At 36.9% G+C, this 20,445-nt stretch overlaps 1 protein-coding gene and 1 pseudogene across 1 annotated transcript; both read left to right on the top strand.

The window, feature by feature from the left end:
- LOC133638748 (EGF-like repeat and discoidin I-like domain-containing protein 3) overlaps positions 1-4,833 on the top strand; it is a 33,353-nt pseudogene extending 28,520 nt beyond the window's left edge.
- A 4,383-nt stretch (positions 4,834-9,216) lies between these two features.
- Positions 9,217-19,532, top strand: LOC133642318 (hyaluronan and proteoglycan link protein 3-like). The gene is made up of 5 exons (XM_062036444.1): positions 9,217-9,337; positions 13,536-13,755; positions 13,824-13,969; positions 15,962-16,264; positions 19,246-19,532. Exons 1-5 carry the CDS (start codon positions 9,217-9,219, stop codon positions 19,530-19,532), a joined length of 1,077 nt encoding a protein of 358 aa, XP_061892428.1.
- Positions 19,533-20,445: the final 913 nt, after the last annotated feature.

The raw sequence follows: 20,445 nt of genomic DNA, 5'->3' as shown, positions 1-20,445 counted from the left end.
TGTGTTTTACTAAGTACTCACTGATAGCGTGGAGGATGTTCCAAGCATCATTGCTATGGCCATCACCCAGTCACTACAACACAGCCACAACCTTTGTGATATCCTGGATGATTCTTCTAAGTTAGAACTGGGCTTCCATGTGCTAAAACCATGGACATAAGTTGGTCAACTTGACAGTCACAGTTACAACATTTAACCGTGTTAACATTTTCGCACCCAGAGTTGTCATTCTACGTCACTCAATCCAATGTCATGTGAAGCTGATGATGTCGTACATAAAGTGAATCAACCGAGTTTATTTCCACTTGGCATTGCCCGACCAGCAGCTGAGAGCTGATAGCAGTTTTGTTAGCAATGGTGTCTTTCCAAGTCACATCGAGTCATGGTCCGTGTCGCATTCTACTTTTGATATTATTAATTGATTAGGCTGGAGTTCAAGATCAAGTGAATCAAAACATTGTTCTGCCAAAACTTGGTCAACTTGATTGATCCTCTATATGCCAAGCGTGCTCTGGGGTTTAAAAAAAAAATGGTCAAAGATCCTCTATATGCTAAGAGTGCTCTGGTGTTTTTAAAACAAATGGTTAAAGATCTTTTATATACCAAGAGTGCTCTGGTGTTAAAAAATAAATAAATAAAAATACACTGGTCAAAGATCCTCTATATGCTAAGAGTGCTTTAGTGTTTAAAAAAACCGCTGGTCAAAGATCCTCCATATGCCAAGAGTGCTCTGTTGTTTTTAGAAAACACTGGTCAAAGATACTCTATGTGCTAAAAGTGTTCTGTTGTTTTTAAAACACACTTGTCAAAGATCTTCTATATGCCAAGAGTGCTCTTGTGTTTAAAAAACAAAAACAAAAAAAACAATGGTCATAAGATCCTCTGTATGCCAAGAGTGCTCTGTTGTTTTTAGAAAACACTGGTCAAAGATCCTCGATATGCCAAGAGTGCTCTGTTTTTGTTTTTTTTAAATGGTCAAAGATCCTCTATATGCCAAGAGTGTGCTGGTGTTTTTAAAAAAAACACTGGTCAAAGATCCTCTATATACCAAGAGTGCTATGGTGTTAAAAAAAACAAAAACAAAGTACACTGGTCAAAGATCATCTATATACTAAGACTGCTTTGGTGTTTAAAAAAAACACTGGTCAAAGATCCTCCATATGCCAAGAGTGCTCTGTTGTTTTTAGAAAAACACTAGTCAAAGATACTCTGTGTGCTAAAAGTGTTCTGTTGTTTTTAAAACACACTGGTCAAAGATCCTCTATATGCCAAGAGTGCTCTTGTGTTTTAAAAAAAAAAACAATGGTCAAAGATCCTCTGTATGCCAAGAGTGCTCTGTTGTTTTTAGAAAACACTGGTCAAAGATCCTCGATATGCCAAGAGTGCTCTGGTTTTTTTTTTTTTTAATGGTCAAAGATCCTCTATATGCCAAGAGTGTGCTGGTGTTTTTAAAAGAAACACTGGTCAAAGATCCTCTATATAACAAGAGTGCTCTGGTGTTAAAAAAAAAAAAAAAAAAAAAAAACACTGGTCAAAGATCCTCTATATGCTAAGAGTGCGCTGGTGTCTAAAAAAAACACTGGTCAAAGATCCTCCATATGCCAAGAGTGCTCTGTTTTTGTTTTTTTTTAATGGTCAAAGATCCTCTATATGCCAAGAGTGTGCTGGTGTTTTTAAAAAAAACACTGGTCAAAGATCCTCTATATACCAAGAGTGCTCTGGTGTTAAAAAAAACAAAAACAAAATACACTGGTCAAAGATCATCTATATGCTAAGAGTGCTTTGGTGTTTAAAAAAAACACTGGTCAAAGATCCTCCATATGCCAAGAGTGCTCTGTTGTTTTTAGAAAAACACTAGTCAAAGATACTCTGTGTGCTAAAAGTGTTCTGTTGTTTTTAAAACACACTGGTCAAAGATCCTCTATATGCCAAGAGTGCTCTTGTGTTTTAAAAAAAAAAACAATGGTCAAAGATCCTCTGTATGCCAAGAGTGCTCTGTTGTTTTTAGAAAACACTGGTCAAAGATCCTCGATATAACAAGAGTGCTCTGGTGTTAAAAAACAAAACAAAACAAAAAACACTGGTCAAAGATCCTCTATATGCTAAGAGTGCGCTGGTGTCTAAAAAAAAACACTGGTCAAAGATCCTCCATATGCCAAGAGTGCTCTGTTGTTTTTAGAAAACACTGGTCAAAGATACTCTAATGTGCTAAAAGTGTTCTGTTGTTTTTAAAACACACTGGTCAAAGATCCTCTATATGCCAAGAGTGCTCTGGTGTTTTAAAAAACACTGGTCAAAAATCCTCTGTATGCCAAGAGTGCTCTGTTGTTTTTAGAAAACACTGGTCAAAGATCCTCTATATGCCAAGAGTGCGCTGGTGTTTTTAAAAAAAAAAAACACTGGTTAAAGATCCTCTATATACCAAGAGTGCTCTGGTGTTAAAAAAAAAAAAAACACTGGTCAGTGATCCTCTATATGCCAAGAGTGCTCTGTTGTTTTGAACAAAAACACTGGTCAAAGATCCTCTGTATCCATGAGTGCTCTGGTGTTTTAAGGACGTGCAAAAACACCAGTCAAAGATACTTTATATGCCAAGAGAATCAAATATCCTCTTAAATACCAAGATTGCACTGGTATTTTTAGAGTTGGCTACAAAAAATGCTGTTCAAAGATCCTAAAATGTGCTACAAAAACACAAGTCAAAGATCCTTTATATGCCAAGATAATCATAAATCCTCTAAATACCAAGAGTGTGCTGGTATTTTTAGAGTTGGCTACAAAAAACGCTGGTCAAAGATCCTCTAGAACGAACACAATAAGTTTACAGTACAACCCGTCTACAAAAGAAAAACGCTAATCAAAGATCCTCTATTTTCAAGAGCGTCTGGTATTTTCAAGGATGTACTACAAAAAAAGTCCAATCAAAGATCCTTTATATGTCAAGAAAATCAACTATCATCTATATCAGGGGTGTCCAAACTTTTTTCACTGAGGGCCGCACACTGAAAAATCAAAGCAAGCAGGGGCCATTTTGATATTTTTTATTTTAAAAACCAATACAATATATGTATAAAAAAGATACATTTAGGCCTCCACTCAGGCTTGATCCCAGGGACCCCAAAAGGTTTTGGTCAAAAAAAATATTACAAATGTGTCATTATTTATTATTATTATTATTAATATTATTCAAGGTTTAAATCTCTAGATCAACATTAGGTCTATCTGTCAATTTAACGCGTTTAAAGATTTAAGTTGTATGCCATTTTTGTCAAGGAAAACCGTGTTTTTTATGGAAAAAAACACAAAATATGCAATATTTTCCCCCAATAAAATTTAAAAGTGGAATATTTGAGATTATATAATAATTGGAGTCTTAAAAAGATCAATAATTCATAACAACATTGATTTTAAATCATTATTTTTTTGAGCAATGACACTCAAAAAAAAAAAAAAGTCCCACTAAAATTATTGGGGATCCAAAAGGGTACTGCTCAGTAAAGTTTAAAAAATAATTCCAACATTTTTTTTAACTTTTACCACAATAGTCTTAAGATCAACTTCAGATCTATCCGTCAATTATACGTTTTATTGTTGTTCATGTTTTTTGTTTGTTCGTTTTAGGCCCTTCTTTAAAAAAACTTAGTATTTTAAATGGCAACCAAAAAATATGCAACATTTTCCCCCCAAAATATCTCAAAGTGGAATATTTAATGTGAAGTAAATGGAGCCTTGAATAGGTCAATAATTCATAATGACATTGATTTTGATTCATTATTATTTTTTAAAGAAAGAAACAGCCTGCATGGCAGCTTTGTGTTATTAGAGTAAATAATGCAACATTTTCTTGTTACATTTCACCTGTTTGCTCTTTTATACCACTTTTTATGTTTTTTATTTTTTTTTCATCGTATTTTTAGAATGTGCCGTGGGGCCGTTAAAAAATTACCCGCGGGCCGCAAATGGCCCCCGGGCCACACTTTGGACACCCCTGCTCTATATGCTAAAAATGCTCTGGTCTTTGTAAGGATGTGCGACAAAAAAACCTTAATCAAAGATACTTTATCAAAAATGCTTTGACGTTTCAAATCACCTACTACAAATCAACCAATAGCCAAATATACTGATTATATTATGGATACTAACTAAAGTGAAACACAAATGTCAGAGAAGTCAGTTCTTACCACTGATGAGTCGTGTGTATTCTGTTTATTTGCAGCTTTTTCAAGGCAATATCGACAACAACAGTCATATGAAGAATGTATTCGAGCCCCCGTTCTACGCCCGATATGTGCGAGTGGTCCCCTGGGAGTGGCACGAGCGCATCACTCTACGCATGGAGCTGCTTGGCTGCGATGATTAGAAACTCCTCTTCCTCTCTCAGCACTTCATCACCTTCGATGCCAGAGATTACATTGTAATGGATGGAGATCATGGAGGGGGAAAAAAGGCCTGCACTTTCTCAATAGGATTTATATGTATCCATGTTTTATATTGTAAAATGTTCTTCCTCTTTCAGATCTTCTACTGTTTGTGCTCCATGTTAAGACATTTCCTATTCATCCTCTGTAGGAACACACACTTTAGCAAGCAAACGCCTTTTGGACAACTTTTGTTGCAATTGTGGAGCACACAGTAGCATGATGATGCACTTCAATATCAAATCTGGCATGTTCAAAAATGTGAAAAGATATTGTCCCGTTTTACACATTTCAGATGTTTTTTACGTTGTTTCCAAAACTTGTCAAAACTCTCTCAAAATAAACACAGAACAACCATTTGTGTCATCTTTCAACTCAAAATCTGACAACACAGCAATTCCTTGTTTATTGCTGTTAATTGGTCTGGCCTTGGTAAATGACTTTGGGTCCCACAAAGTAGGATTGAATATTTTCATAGCTACAGCATAAAAAAAACGGTTTACAACCTCCTAATGAGATCGCCGGTGTTTTCAATTTGACTAATTTGGTCCGCAAGACAGCACGAGTTCATTAAACAATTGGACCCGGAGCAGTGTGTTCAATTCCATCCATCCATCCATTTTCTACCGCTTGTCCCTTTTGGGGTCACGTCCAAATCATATATAAAAATATCCAGTGCTCTGATTGCTGCCATTTGGTCGCCATCTGGCGGCCAAAAAAAGCAACTCTGCCTTTAATTGCCCTTTCAAGGTGCCACAGTCCAGTATTTTTGTTATATGACCCAATCCAAACAACCTCCCCTAGTCACTGCAGGGAAAAAAAAAATATCAACCAATACAAAAATTCCACAAACATGGTCACACATGACACAATCTGAACTTTGTGAATATTATTTTTAAAAAATACGTCCAATCAACATGAAAAAATCAAAATGACACCCATCTAAATATATTACAAGGGATGATGAGGAAAATGCAAAACACTCTCTCCACACTCATGCATTTTAGCTGCTTGATATTTCTGATCGATTAAAAAACCTTTAAAAAGTTTCCACAGAAGTAAACAAGGTAGGAGTTGAACTTTCACATACTCTTAATAACAAAGTATAATAATTATTATACTTTGTTATTAAGAGTATGTGACAGTATAATAATTATTATACTTTGTTATTAAGAGTATGTGAAAGTTCAACTCCTACCTTGTTTACTTCTGTGGAAACTTTTTAAAGGTTTTTTAATCGATCAGAAATATCAAGCAGCTAAAATGCATGAGTGTGGAGAGAGTGTTTTGCATTTTCCTCATCATCCCTTGTAATATATTTAGATGGGTGTCATTTTGATTTTTTCATGTTGATTGGACGTATTTTTAAAAAATAATATTCACAAAGTTCAGATTGTGTCATGTGTGACCATGTTTGTGGAATTTTTTTATTATTTATTATACCCATTATATTATAATAATATATATATATATATATATATATATATATATATATATATATATATATATATATATATATATATATATATATATATATATATATATGCATGCAGTCTGCTTTCGGCCATCGGACACATTTTTTTTTAGTGAGTTTTAGCATAGAATTAGCAAATACATGAACTATAAGCACATTGTGTTTATGCTAACAGCATGTTGACACCAAGCACATGACAGGGATTCAACAAATAAATCATGACAAAATAAGCTAATACACGGTAGGTAACAGGACTGTGCTAAGACTTCATATTACATTTATAGGAAAGTAAAGGATGTGAACTTACGTTTGGCCTGTAGAGGCTCTGAATGATACAACTTCCTGTAAACCGTGTGACTTGTGGAATATTGAACTATTGAAAATGTATTTCATTTTTGTACAAGGTAATAAATCGAAGATGTCTCATTTGAGTAACAGGACTGAAAGTAATTGGAGTGGGGTTTTAGCATACAATTACACATGAAATAGATCCACATTGTGTTTATGCTTAAAGTATGTTGACATTATGCTCATTATAACAACAAAAAATAACATAAAAAAACTAATTTGGGTTATAGGACTGTGCTGATATTTCAGTTGTAGTTGAAAAAGTGAATATACAGAAAAATAAATGAGTGAACTTGATGATGCTGTGGACCATTTTATTTTTTCAGAAGTAACAGGACTGAGTGAAAACCTAAGGACAAAGCTCCGAACAATGGGAGACCGGGCTTTCTGCTCCGCCGCTCCCAGTCTGTGGAACGCTCTCCCTGACCACCTGAGGGCACCACAGACTGTGGATGCTTTGAATAAAGGTTTAAAAACCTTTCTTTTTAAAAAAGGCTTTTTTTTTTTTATAGATGTATGCATACTAGTTCTAGCTATTTGGCTGTTCTAGTTTTTATTTTTATTTTTTTAAATTATCTTTTTATTTTTATTTTTTTAATACACTGTAGCACTTTGAGGTTGTTTACTCAATATAAAGTGCTTTTTACAAATAAAATCTATTATTATTAAAATGTATTATGAGAACACAAATTAGTTGTGATTTTTACCATTTAGAAAGTAAATAAAAATAAACTTTCAGTACAGTTGTGTGAAAGAGTAACATAAATATGTAAACTGTATATCATTTCTGAATGCCTCATTGTAAATTCACTTTTTTTTTTACAAGAAGACAATCAGCAAATACAATTTTCCCAGTTTTCAAGGTAGTTTAAATTCATATTTTAAATTGTATTTATTAAACAAACAATCAAATCAATGTGCAGGGAACTTTGCCTAATGAAGAAAGGATTGTCTATAGGGGCACAAATGGATGGCCCAAGTACATTTCAATATAACAGCTTCAATTGTGTAAAAATGTGTTGATGTTTTTCTATGAATTAAAGATAATTGAATATTCATGTTTCTTGTCGTGCAAACAACATGCTTGTTGAGTCCGTTTGAGTTTAGCCTCCTTTGGTCAGTTGGGGGTTGTTTTCATGCGTGTCCAGGCCCGTCGCCATCGGTGAGGTCACCTGCAGAGCAACTCACAGTCCCATTGTCCAAACGTACCGTCAATGGCCACCACAGGACCGCCGTGCATCAAATGCAAGCTGGCCTGGCCCAAAAATCTCAACATTTTGGGAAATGTTTTGCAGAAGATGCAAGATTACAGTGAATGATGTTGTCTCTTAGCATGCTGGCATTTGATGGCCTGCTGTTTACAAGACTAATTACACCCAAAGCTCCCAGTCCTGGTATGTTTGGCCCCTAGCAAGACCTTTCATCTATTTTAACTGCAGGTGCTGGACATGCATCCGTCACCGCTCTGTGTGCAGACTGAAACACAATATATTTGCTTTTCGTACAAAATATCAGTGCTTCCAGATGTAAACAAACAACATCCTTAAATTGGAGTTCTTCCCTACAGTCTTTGTTTTTGTCCATTTCAACGACATCAATACTGAATTAGTAACTTGTAAATTGTACCATTTATTGTGTCTCATGGGGAAACAAAGCAGTTAGAGAAAAACATAAGCCATATGAGGCAAAAAACAAACAAACTGGAGAATATTAATGAGCATACCTGTGTGTTCCTGTCTGTTGCTCACTAGTTGCAGTAGTCCACACAGGTGGTTCTTCACATCCAGGAAGACCTGAGAGCGGGCTCATAATTGTAGCAGAGCAGTGACAGTCGCTGTCTGTTCTTACTTGTTGGGTATATTCTCTGGAAGAAAAAACATATTTTTGCCATCTTTTTATGCACCAAAGAAGAACTACACTACAGTGAGGTAAGTGTTGAATGACCAATATGGGCTGGATTTATATGCAATTGTGTAATACTTGTACTTGGTTGCATTTTATCAGATATATTTCATTCTTTGCTGTTGTGGTGAAAAGGACCCGTTTTAATGAAATAGTACTTTCAATGCAGCCATTCAATGCAGATTCTGGCTGATGTATTATTTATTTTGACAAACTAGCAGCTAATTGTGTATCTCCATACACATTGTGGAGCCGCTCCCCTAAGTTAATTACAATCACCCCCATTGCGGATAATAAACTGCATTTTTTAACACATTAAGTGTCATTATCAAGTATTATTATCACTGTAGGGCAATGTTAAACATGTTACACACCAAGAGCAAGCCAAGAGCAAGTATGCTAATAGCTAAACTAACCACTAAGCTACTGTAGCTTGAAACAACACCTAGAAATAAGTGTATAGTAAAGTTTAAGAAATGTAGATGGAACCAAGTTGCACCAGAAAGTAATTAATTGGTGGTGTCGATACCAAAAGTAGTATCACAATATGATTAGTTACGATTTGTTCATTTGTACAACTTTATATGATAAATCCCTGGACACAAGAGGACTTTGGGGGCAAAACAAGATTTAAAAGAGTTATAGATAGTAATTGTGAGTTTATTGTGTACTATTGACTTTGTTTTGATCAAACAATTTTATGTAGTAAAATATTTTAAAGAATCGGCAGAATAAAACCCTGAATGGAACATTCCGAATTTAATACATGTGACCGGTATCTGTATTGGTATCGGACTACCTTACTATTGGATGATCGGTATCGGAATCGACAGCATTATTTCCTGATTGGAACATCTCTAGTGGTGAATACTCCGTACAGATACAAATATTCATCAGACAATTTCATTATGTGTAAAAGTGTGAAAACTGCTTCTGTTAAAACATGTTACTTTACCTAGTCACTCAATTAAAAACCATGTCCACCAAGACAATAAATACCCACACACTATCGCCTTAGTCACAAATTACAAATGATCTGTCTTTCAGTTTGAAGGAAGCAACCTTCAGGTGACGATGGGTGGCTTCCAGGTGCTGTGGTGTCTTCAGCTGATGCTCTCAAACTGGACTATGGCTGCGACTATCTCAAACTCCTTCTTCTACCAAAAATACCTCCATACCAACAGCAACCAAGACAGTACGTATACATTTGGTTCGATTTGGTAAGATGAATCATTCTCGTACAAAACCCAAAACCAGTGAGGTTGGCACGTTGAGTAAATCGTAAATAAAAACAGAATACAGTGAATTATTTTCAACTTATATTCAATTCAATAGACTGCAAAGAACAGATATTTAATGTCCGAACTGAGAAACTTAATTTTGTTTTGCAAATAATCATTAACTTAGAATTTATTGGCAGCAACACATTGCAAAAAAATTGGCACAGGGGCATTTTTACCACTGTGTTACATGGCCTTTCCTTTTAACAACACTCAGTAAACGTTTGGGAACTGAGGAGACACATTTTTTAAGCTTTTCAGGTAGAATTATTTTCCATTCTTGCTTGATGTACAGCTTAAGTTGTTCAACAGTCCGGGGTATCCGTTGTGGTATTTTAGACTTCATAATGCACCACACATTTTCAATGGGAGACAGGTCTGGACTACAGGCAGGCCAGTCTAGTATCCACACTCTTTTACTATAAAGCCACGCTGTTGTAACACGTGGCTTGGCATTGTCTTGCTGAAATAAGCAGGGGCGTCCATGACAACGTTGCTTGGATGGCAACATATTTTGCTCCAAAACCTGTATGTACCTTTCAGCATTAATGGTGCCTTCACAGATGTGTAAGTTACCGATGCCTTGGGCACTAATACACCCCCATACCATCACAGATGCCGGCTTTTGAACTTTACGCCTATAACAATCCGGATGGTTCTTTTCCTCCTTGGTCCCGAAGACACGACGTCCACAGTTTCCAAAAACAAATTGAAATGTGGACTCGTCAGACCATAGAACACGTTTCCACTTTGCATCAGTCCATCTTAGATGAGCTCGGGCCCAGCGAAGCCGGCTGCGTTTCTGGGTGTTGTTGATAAATGGCTTTCGCTTTGCATAGTAGAGTTTTAACTTGCACTTACAGATGTAGCGACAAACTGTAGTTACTGACAGTGGGTTTCTGAAGTGTTCCTGAGCCCATGTGGTGATATCCTTTACACACTGATGTCGCTTGTTGATGCAGTACCGCCTGAGGGATCAATCCATAATACCATCGCTTACGTGCAGTGATTTCTCCAGATTCTCTGAACCTTTTGATGATATTACGGACCGTAGATGGTGAAATCCCTAAATTCCTTGCAATAGCTGGTTGAGAAATGTTGTTCTTAAACTGTTCGACAATTTGCTCATGCATTTGTTCACAAAGTGGTGACCCTCGCCCCATCCTTGTTTGAGAATGACTGAGCATTTCATGGAAGTTGCTTTTACACCCAATCATGGCACCCACCTGTTCCCAATTAGCCTGTTCCCCTGTGGGATGTTCCAAATAAGTGTTTGATGAGCTTTCCTCAACTTTCTCAGTCTTTTTTGCCACTTGTGCCAGCTTTTTTGAAACAGGTTGCAGGCGTCAAATTCCAAATGAGCTAATATTTGCAAAAAATAACAAAGTTTTCCAGTTCGACGTTAAGTATCTTGTCGTTGCAGTCTATTCAATTAAATACAGGTTGAAAAGGATTTAGAAATCATTGTATTTTGTTTTTATTTACCATTTACACAACGTGCCAACTTCACTGGTTTTGGGGTTTGTATAGTATAGTTGAATATATCCACATAAAATGTATCGTAATAATATTTGGGGTGCTACTTGTCAATCATACTGTAGTGGAAAGTCCAGGTTGTCAATGAGAACCAAAGTAGATTTAACACAAGAGTTTTATTTTACTCATAATCAAATGGTACAATGGTTGGGTTGAGTTGTCTAGCACACAGAAAGTTTCCCCCCCCCGGGCGCGCCCGTCACCATGAAAAAGATGGTGCCCAAAACACTCTCTTCGTTTGGCTTTATCCCTTTCTTATCTCTCTTGTTAGTGCGTCAATGTCTTGTTTTGTTTTCCCTATCTGTTCCATAACAACTCGAATCTTTTAGACAGTCAACACATTCAGTTAGACAGGTTGGCACGACTTAAAGTTCACTTTTGTCCCACAGAAGAGGAAGAGAAATCAAAATGAGCATACATTTTTGACAGACATGAACTATAGGTCAAAGGTCAGAAATTCTACTACAATACCTTTACAGAATCTTATCAATTCAAAAGAAATTCTTGAGAATAATGATTTTTTTTTCCAATAGACTGTCTTCTTCTTGCTCTTCTTTTTAAAATATGACAACATTTTGACAATACTCAATGTGAACATATATTATGTATCTGTTTGTATGAATAAGTATGTACATGTATCTACCGATTTACCAATAGTTTTTTTTTTTTACATATTCTTTTGAGGATCACACTCAACAAGATTACCTGAGATGCTGTGTATTTAAAATTTCAAACTGCAGATTGCTACAGACTATTCAGTTTGTCCAATTTGGCGTGTCGAACAGTTTTACTCTAATCAACCAATCAGAGGACGGAAAAATTCTGACCTTATATCAATATAAGACCACCTGGCCCTGTGAGGCGAATCTAAAATGCAATATAGCTTAAGTGACATTGAGTCTGTACTCCTGATTCTGAAGGCCCTGGTGAGATTACATTGGTATGGCAACACGGAAGAAGCTGAAATCTGATTCTACAAAAATGTCTACCACATACATACTGTTGCGTCGGACCAGTCTTCCTCTCAGGGAATAAAAGACACTGGTCAATCCCAAATTCTTTCGGATGACATATATGTTGAGTAAGAAGGACCACCAAGACAGAATAGCAATATTACCAAGTTTTACTAAAGCTTTAGGAGACCAGTCCTTACAAATACGGTAATAACAGCATCAAGAAGCGGTCTGAAAATCAAACGGAAAGAGTCATCTTATTTAGTATAAAAACAGCCCCCTCCCGCCCAAAAAGAAAAACAGCCTTATTGTTCTAAACTGATAAGGTAAAAAAGGGAGTACATTATACTCCCAAATAGACATTCCAGCGCCTTTAAGGTGAAACACAGAGTTTACTAGCGAACAAAAGGAAAAAGCTTCTTTAAACATGACTATGACTAAAGAAAGAACTATTAAATATATATGCATTCTCCACAATACACATACTGAAAGCAATGCAACCAAGAGACGTGGTATTAAACGAAGAAAGTAGACGGTTGGAAATTCATGGAACAAATATTAGAATTACAGTTCTAACACAGTTTAGGCCAGCAGAGGAAGTTTTGCAGGCCCTGATGGCCGTCAGCCACGACTGTATTATAGAAATGCATTACTGTGCGGTGACCTTTACACCAGGTAAGACATAGATGCATTTGGAGGGGTTTTTTTTTTTCTTTTTTTTTTTTTACTTAAATTCATACTGTATGCTCTAATCCAAGGTTCTCAAAAAGTACCACCTCAGAAAACACCTGGTTTTCCATGTATCACTATAATGACCGACATCAAAAATACAGTGGCGATGTAGGCCTAAATATTCATTAAAAACAAGGCAGAGGCATTTTTAACAAGTATATTTAACATTTGTTTTGACTGCAACATTACACACAGTTTGAACAGTAACACTGTGTTTGAATATTTAATTAAGGGATTCTTACATTCGTACATCTAGATGGCGCCACTGTTTGAGAATCCCTGCTCTTATCATTGTTATTATGGGTTGCACATTAGAATAAGAAAAAGAAGGGAGTGATTCACTTTCATAAAAACGTTATGATAATGATATTATGATATGATAAATGGGACCACAAAGTATTCCATAACGTTGTTATTAAATACTTTGTGGTCCCATTTGCTCTAAAACATTTAATGAATGAAAGTGACGAGATGTCACAGTGTGCCCACTGTTAAAAAAAATACTCCAAAACACAGCTTTCAGAGACATCCAAAACTGCTTGCATGAACCTTATGATTTGTTTTCTCTGGTATTGTTGAACACGAGTATTCAACAGTGTAACATCATTTATAGGTCAAAAAACAGGAAAATCATCAGAAGACCCCTTTAAATATCAAGGAAAAAAAGGTTGTTTTGTTCCGATAAAAATGATGGCAATCATTTCTGGAAGGTTTTGTAATGAACTTAAGTATTCTGGGGGGTTAAAACTGTGACTTTTCAGATATTTCAATGACTATTAATGTTCATTTCATTTTTATAAGGAACTGAATTTGTAATACAAAGTGATCAAGATAGTATCAGTATAATTTATTAGTGCATTTCTTAATATTCCTATGTTGTTGTTACTTCCAGGTCAATACAATCGTGTGAACCTCCATGTGGAATCTCCTTCTTCCGTGTTTGCACTCCGAGGAGAAAATGCCACCCTGCCATGTAGGTTTTGGTATGAGCCAGAGTTGAACTCTCCCAGAAAGGTCCGAATTAAGTGGTCCTGGGTTTCTGTCGCTGGGGGGCCTCAGACGGATGTGCTGGTAGCTGCAGGGTCCCGTCAACGAACATTTGGAGAATTCAGGTTTTTCTTTGTAGATTCACGTGCGAACTGATAGTGTATTCCCGAAATCACATGTTTTTGTTGATCAGAGGACGTGTGCAGCTCAGGCAGAACTTTCCAGAAGATGCTGCACTTGTGATGACTCAACTCCAACTGAACAATACAGGCCGCTATGTCTGTGAAGTGGTGGACGGACTGGAGGACAAGAGAACTACAGTGGACCTTGAGTTGAGAGGTAACTTATACCTTACCAGTTCTCTGACATACTGTAGACACATATGTCAAATCGTTAGGTGCATGCATTTGGTCCTTTGCACTATTTCAAAAGGCAGGTTTTGCCCTCTGCACTTTTTACTTTCCAAAATAATATTTCACTACATTGAGTAGAGACAAGTCAAACACTTGCACCAAGCGGAAAACGCCTGTTTCACTCTCGACCACCCACAGGCTCACTGCTCACAGCCGCTGCTTTTTTTCTGTGATGCTGCGCTACATCGCAATGATTGACAGCACGTAGAGAATAATCAGTGATCAGATGTGCCGATGGGCAGTTGGATGCAAGTGGAGAGAAGATTAAGCCACCAAAACAGGTAAAAATAAAGAAAAATCAATACAGGAAGAGCATTGGGCTTCACTTAAAGTTGGCTATCTGTTGTTGAATAGAATAACAACAAACATTACACACCCTAGTCTGAGAGTGAACACTCCCACGCTGTTGCAGGGGAGTTGGTCCAAATTTCAGTCAAGATATATCCAAATGTTATCCCTGAAATGATCCATAATACAGTATCTTACAGAACTTCTTGTGACGGCGTGGCACGGATGGTAGAGCGGCGGTGCCAGCGAGACACTTCACTCTTGCAGCAAGAGTGAAGAGTGCCAACCTTGAGAGGGTGGGGGGTAGGGGGCGTGGTTGGGGCGGGGGCGAGGTTGGGGGCGTGGTTAAGGGTGTGGTTAATAAGGGAGTATATTTACAGCTAGAATTCACCAACTCAAGTATTTCATATATATATATATATGTATGAAATACTTGACTTTCAGTGAATTCTAGCTATATATATATACATATATATATTTATTTTATTATACATATAAATAAAAGAAATACTTGAATTTCCGTGTTCAAGTATCAATACTGCCTATCCAGTAGATGGCAGTATTGTCCTGTTTAACTTCTCCGTTCATGACTGAGTATATCATTTCGGCCACCGTGTTCAATGGAGAAGTCTGTTCTACAAAATGTACAGGCAACATACCCCTTCCCCTTCGAACTGTCCTGGATGAACTGAAATTCTTGTTTCCATTCGTTTTGGAACTTGCAAGCGTATTTCTTCATCTTGCTCGTCGACGGCGTCGCCATGTCTGTAACTTCCTCGTTCTTCTGCTTCGTCTCCTTGTTGTGTGCGCAGTTGTGCACTCTACTCTCTAAAAGCCGTAGATGTTATGACGTCATTGGGCAGGCAAGCTGTTTATATTGTGGGAAAGCGGACGTGAGAACAGGCTGTCCCCACTCAGGTCCGCATTGAGCTGGAGGGGGCGTGGCCTCCAGCTCCGGCTGAATACCGGGAGTTTGTCGGGAGAAAATTTCTGCCGGGAGGTTATCGGGAGAGGCGCTGAATACCGGGAGTCTCCCGGTTAAACCGGGAGGGTTGGCAAGTATGAGACTCTTGCTCCTGATGGGTCGCGGTTAGCATGGCAGCTCCCGCCATCAGTGTGTGAATGGATGGGTGAATGTGTGTGAAAGCGCTTTGAGTACCTTGAAGGTAGAAAAGTGCTATACAATGATAACCCATTTACCATTTAGAAGTGTTCACCCCATTTCTTCTCTATTTGCCCCTCTATGACACCCTTGACTCTCACTATTGTCTCCTGAGAAAAAACTGCAATAAAATAATTGCTAAAATATTACTTTAGTATTTTTTTTTCATGTTTTTTTAAATTGATGAAATGTTTTAATTTCTTATTTTTTTAATTTAGAAGTTTTTTACTTTAATTTTAAATTGTATTTTTTTAATCGTTTTTTTCATTTTTATTTAATTGGCTCCAGCACCCCCCACAACCCAGTAAGGGACGAGCGGTAGAAATGGATGGATGCATTTAATTTTTTTTTTATTGTTTCTATTTTTTTAAATTTATTTATTTTTCAATGGACATACATTTGACTTCTGCAGTACAGAATACTGTAGATTACCATGGTAAAAAAACAAACCCAAACTTGTCTACTCAGGTGTGGTGTTTCCATACCAGCATCCTCGAGGCCGTTATTACCTGACCTTCCTGGAGGCTAAGCAGGCGTGTGAGCAGCAGGACGCCACGGTGGCCACGTTCACTCAGCTCTACCAGGCCTGGGAGGAAGGTCTGAACTGGTGCAACGCAGGCTGGCTGGCCGACGGGACAGTCCAGTACCCCATTACTCAGCCCAGAGCAACTTGCGGCGGTCCTGGACTTGCCCCAGGCATCCGGAGTTACGGCAAGCGCCTGTCGCGACCTCATCGCTATGATGCCTTCTGCTTTTCCTCCTTGTTGCGAGGTGAGGTGTTTGTATTTGAGTGCTGACTTGCATTGCAATATTACTAGGCTATTAAACATTGGACAGTCTATACAGTGAGTGCAGACTATTAAATTGTGTGTACTATTAGTGGGCATGTTGCAGGTGATCGACTGAGAATGAGTGTCAATTGATGACATTGATAACAAATGTGATAACATTGATACCACAACAATTGATAACAAATGCAAAGCTGGTGCAGACCGCCTTATTTAAATGAGGATTTTGGGTTTACTTTACAGACAGTCATCATGAAGACACTCATTTTCCTCTATACTCATGGGGTCTCCAACCTGTGGTGTTTTGTAATGTTGTTGGACATGCAGCACACATCTAAAATCTGTACCATACCACTCTGTCTGCAATTTGGAATCACAATTTAGACAACAGAACTTATTTTTAGCACACCCTCTGTGCGCTCTGGCTTCTTATATATGAAAAAACAAACTTGATCAAAAACCCTACCAGCAGCCATTGTTCTGGTGTTTGTTTGTCTTCAAGTCAGCCCTTGAGTCACTGGTAAGCTCTAATACGGAATTGCTGGAAAAGATGATATGTCTAATGTTTTTTATTTCTTATGGAAATATGTAGCTTGTTGACACGATCACACGTCCTCCAGAAGGCAGAAAGGCAGTTTGTGCGTTACTGTGCCAGCTTGTACGGCCATTACTAAAGTTCAAAATATAGACTGAAAATAGCGGCCGCAGAACAGTTTTAGGCTTGATAAATCACGTTGCGAGCGCGCAATTATTATATGTTCATATCCTCCTCCTACTATTGTGGCAGTTGAATGCGCGCAAATTTTAGTAGAAGCCTTTTGTCTCAAGAGTCTACAATGTCCTCTTGGCGGTCTACACAGGATAATAATTTCCACTAATAGAGTGTTATTGGTGCAAATGTATTGTTTATAGGGCTGTCAAAATTAATTTAACGCGTTAACTATAAGTTTCTTAAACGGCGATCATTTTTGTAACACGCGATTAACGCACATGCGTTCTGACTACTTTTTGACCCTTGGGCCATTCCGCAGCATGGTAAAATGTAATGATGTTCAGTTACTGTTGAGCCACAAGCGGGAAAATAGCGAGCAGAAATGCACAAAGAAAAGGGTACTTTATGGAAATACCAGGTCCAAAGCCATGACATAATTGGAGCGAACGCCTGCTGACGCTTACATTCAGAGGGGAAGAGCTTCACTTCCGTGTTTAAATGCGGTTTACTGCATTTATAACATAAAATGTAGATTGTTGGACTAACTTCTTTGGTTAGATTACATAAAAGCTCAGCAGGTAAAAAGACGGATGACAGGAAGTCTAGAGTAATTTTTTATTGGAAAACTTCGTCAAAACATGTCAAGCTTCTCATACCAATCACACACTTCACAATAATAGCGCTATGCGTTACATTCGCTACAGTAACAATATAAATGTTTTTTCATTACAATGGTGCTTTGAATGTCAGATATATTTTGTAATTTAATCTGTGATATATCTACCTACATAAATGTTAGTACATCAGTTGAGGAATATAGTGTAGAGGGGGACATTTTGTGGCAGATTGAAATACAGGGTATGTTATTATATAACATGCTCTGGTTGATACACCTCAATTACAGAATGTTTAGCAGGCTGAATATTACAAATTATTAATAAATAAGGAAGGTTAAGACATTTTCATGCAGCAAAATGAACACCATTAACTTGTGTACTTAAAGTACACAATATCCAAAGCATTGATTTCATGTAAAAAATATCACATTTTTTATTACCAAACATCTTTGACAATCAAACCATGATCATAACAATCCACATTGTTTGTTATTAATGCATGACACTGGTATCTAAACGTGGTGTAGCTCCTCCTCTGAATACAAGTGCTCCTACAGCAGGAATACACATTCTGTTTTTCTACAAAATACAAACTCTGGGAAGACAACAACACACTGCAGGTATTTATTTAATAGTCATTAAATGCGTGTTTATGTCCATTTTGTGTTGAGCTGTTTAAAAAAGTGTAAAGTTTAAAAAACATTTCATTAAATCAAACTAATTGTCCAGTCGTTGAAAGCTTGAAAATTATCTGTCTAGTGTACACATTAACGATGAAAATGTATATTTATCTGTGATCAATCGCAATTAATTTGAGTTAACTGTGATCAATGTGACCAATCGTGATTGCATCTTTTAATCATTTGACAACCCTGATTATTTTTATAATTTATTATATAACTGTATCCTGTGATTGTTTCCTTAATGATAAAAAAAAACGGATTAAAAAAAAAGAAAATAACTATAATAAAAAGCCAGTCTTTGAACGGCTCTTCAAGATCCCTTCAAAGAGCCATAAATCCCATCTCTAGAATGTAACAATAAGTGAATGGATATTATTAAAATGATTTATAGAGAAGAACAATAACCCTTCAAAATGTTGGAAAGTTTGGCAGGTTTTTGTAGGATTACATTTCCTACATAAATCATTGTCAAAAACATTTCCGTACACTGTCTCAGTTATTGTGCGATCAAACATCAGGGGTAACAAACAAGTCTGTGTGGTCATACAACCCGCACAGAGGCCATAAAAAATGCTTATTATAGAATATTGCTGTAGAATGCGTAGTCACAACAGTGTGACGTGTTGTGCTGTAAAGTGCTATGTTGCACATGCATGAGATAAGTCGCATTTTGACGAATCCTTTGAAACGCATTAATATCCACAACTACCACTGTGTATAGGATGACCTGAAGGAACCTAGAAGTACTGGGGTAAATGGCAATCTGTTAATGAGTTTTTAGGCTCTATAATAAAGTTTATTACTGATCATGTTAGTGATGTTGGTAAAGTCAACATTGTAATGTATTTAATAAAAAACAGAGTTCACAATGCACGTGTTTGGGAATCAAACTACTGAATATTGGAAAAGCAACAATTCCAATAAATGTCTTATTTCCTGTTTCCATCCTAAGGGAAAGTGTACTATTTTCAGCCTTCTGGCAAGATGAACCTGACAGAGGCTCGGCAGGCCTGTGAGGACAATGAAGCACAGATCGCCAAAGTCGGCCAGCTGTACGCTGCATGGAAACTGACGGGCTTGGATCACTGCAATGCCGGCTGGTTGGCCGATGGAAGTGTTCAATATTCCATCACAAGGCCACGAAGAAACTGCAGTCTGTCAGAGCCGGGAGTACGCAGCTTTGGCTTCCCCCCTTCCCAGGACAAGCATGGAGTCTATTGCTTCAAGGCACAGGAGTAATGGATGTACTGTAGTAAATATATTCAACATGAAGATTTTTTTTCCTTGTACTCTCAATTGTGCTATCAATATAGTTGGCATCAAAACAATCATTGTAAGTCTTCAGTAAGTCATACAACATTGAAGATATGGCATTTGCAGTAAATTACATTCAGTATATGTGGAAACAGAATTTTAGAAGTTGTTCTTACCCACGTCTATTATCAAAAAATATATATATTGTAACTCGTTACCATCGTTAGCATTTTGAAAGGAAACATTTATATTTTTTCCGTACCTCGAGAAGCAGGTTAAAAAGGAACTACTTTTTGCAACTGTGTGTCTTTCTGTACTGTAATAATGTCAAATTTATGGGACTTTACAGCATTCTTCTATAGGCTACAGGTGATGATCACTAACAGCAAAACAAGTACAAAATTGAGGAACTGCTGTTTTTTGCAACCTTAACTGAACTTTGGATTCTGAAATATGAAAATGCCACAGAAAAAGCATATTATTACATACATTTATTTGACTTCTGTTCACCCTACACTCCACATTCTAAACTTTGTTCATGGCATAGTTTATTATCAAGTTTTTACATGTATTTCAATGTATTCAAATCAGCACAAAATGTTTATAGAATTAGCAGAAATCTGTTGATTTGGAAATCATTTGATTTAATCAGTTAAAACTGAAATATCATGCATTGTGAGTAAATTGGGTTTATTGCGCAATCCTGGTTCTTTGTGCATTTGAAATTGAAATTGAATTGAAATTGTTGTGAATTATTGTGGCTGTGGTGAATATATTAATTAATATAAGCAAGTCATTCACTGTGATGAATTGCGATTAATCCAAATTCAAATATATATATATATATATATATATATATATATATATATATATATATATATATATATATATATATATA

This window comes from Entelurus aequoreus, linkage group LG02 (genome assembly GCF_033978785.1).
Source record: "Entelurus aequoreus isolate RoL-2023_Sb linkage group LG02, RoL_Eaeq_v1.1, whole genome shotgun sequence".
In the NCBI taxonomy this organism is placed as follows: domain Eukaryota; kingdom Metazoa; phylum Chordata; class Actinopteri; order Syngnathiformes; family Syngnathidae; genus Entelurus; species Entelurus aequoreus.
This window is presented reverse-complemented; position numbering and strand designations above follow the sequence as displayed.

Coding starts and splice junctions, on each gene's coding strand:
- LOC133642318 (XM_062036444.1), top strand. CDS start 9,217: ATGGGTGGCTTCCAGGTGCTGTGGTGTCTTCAGCTGATGCTCTCAAAC. Junction 9,338..13,535: donor TACCAACAGCAACCAAGACA/GTACGTATACAT, acceptor TGTTACTTCCAG/GTCAATACAATCGTGTGAAC. Junction 13,970..15,961: donor AGTGGACCTTGAGTTGAGAG/GTAACTTATACC, acceptor TTGTCTACTCAG/GTGTGGTGTTTCCATACCAG.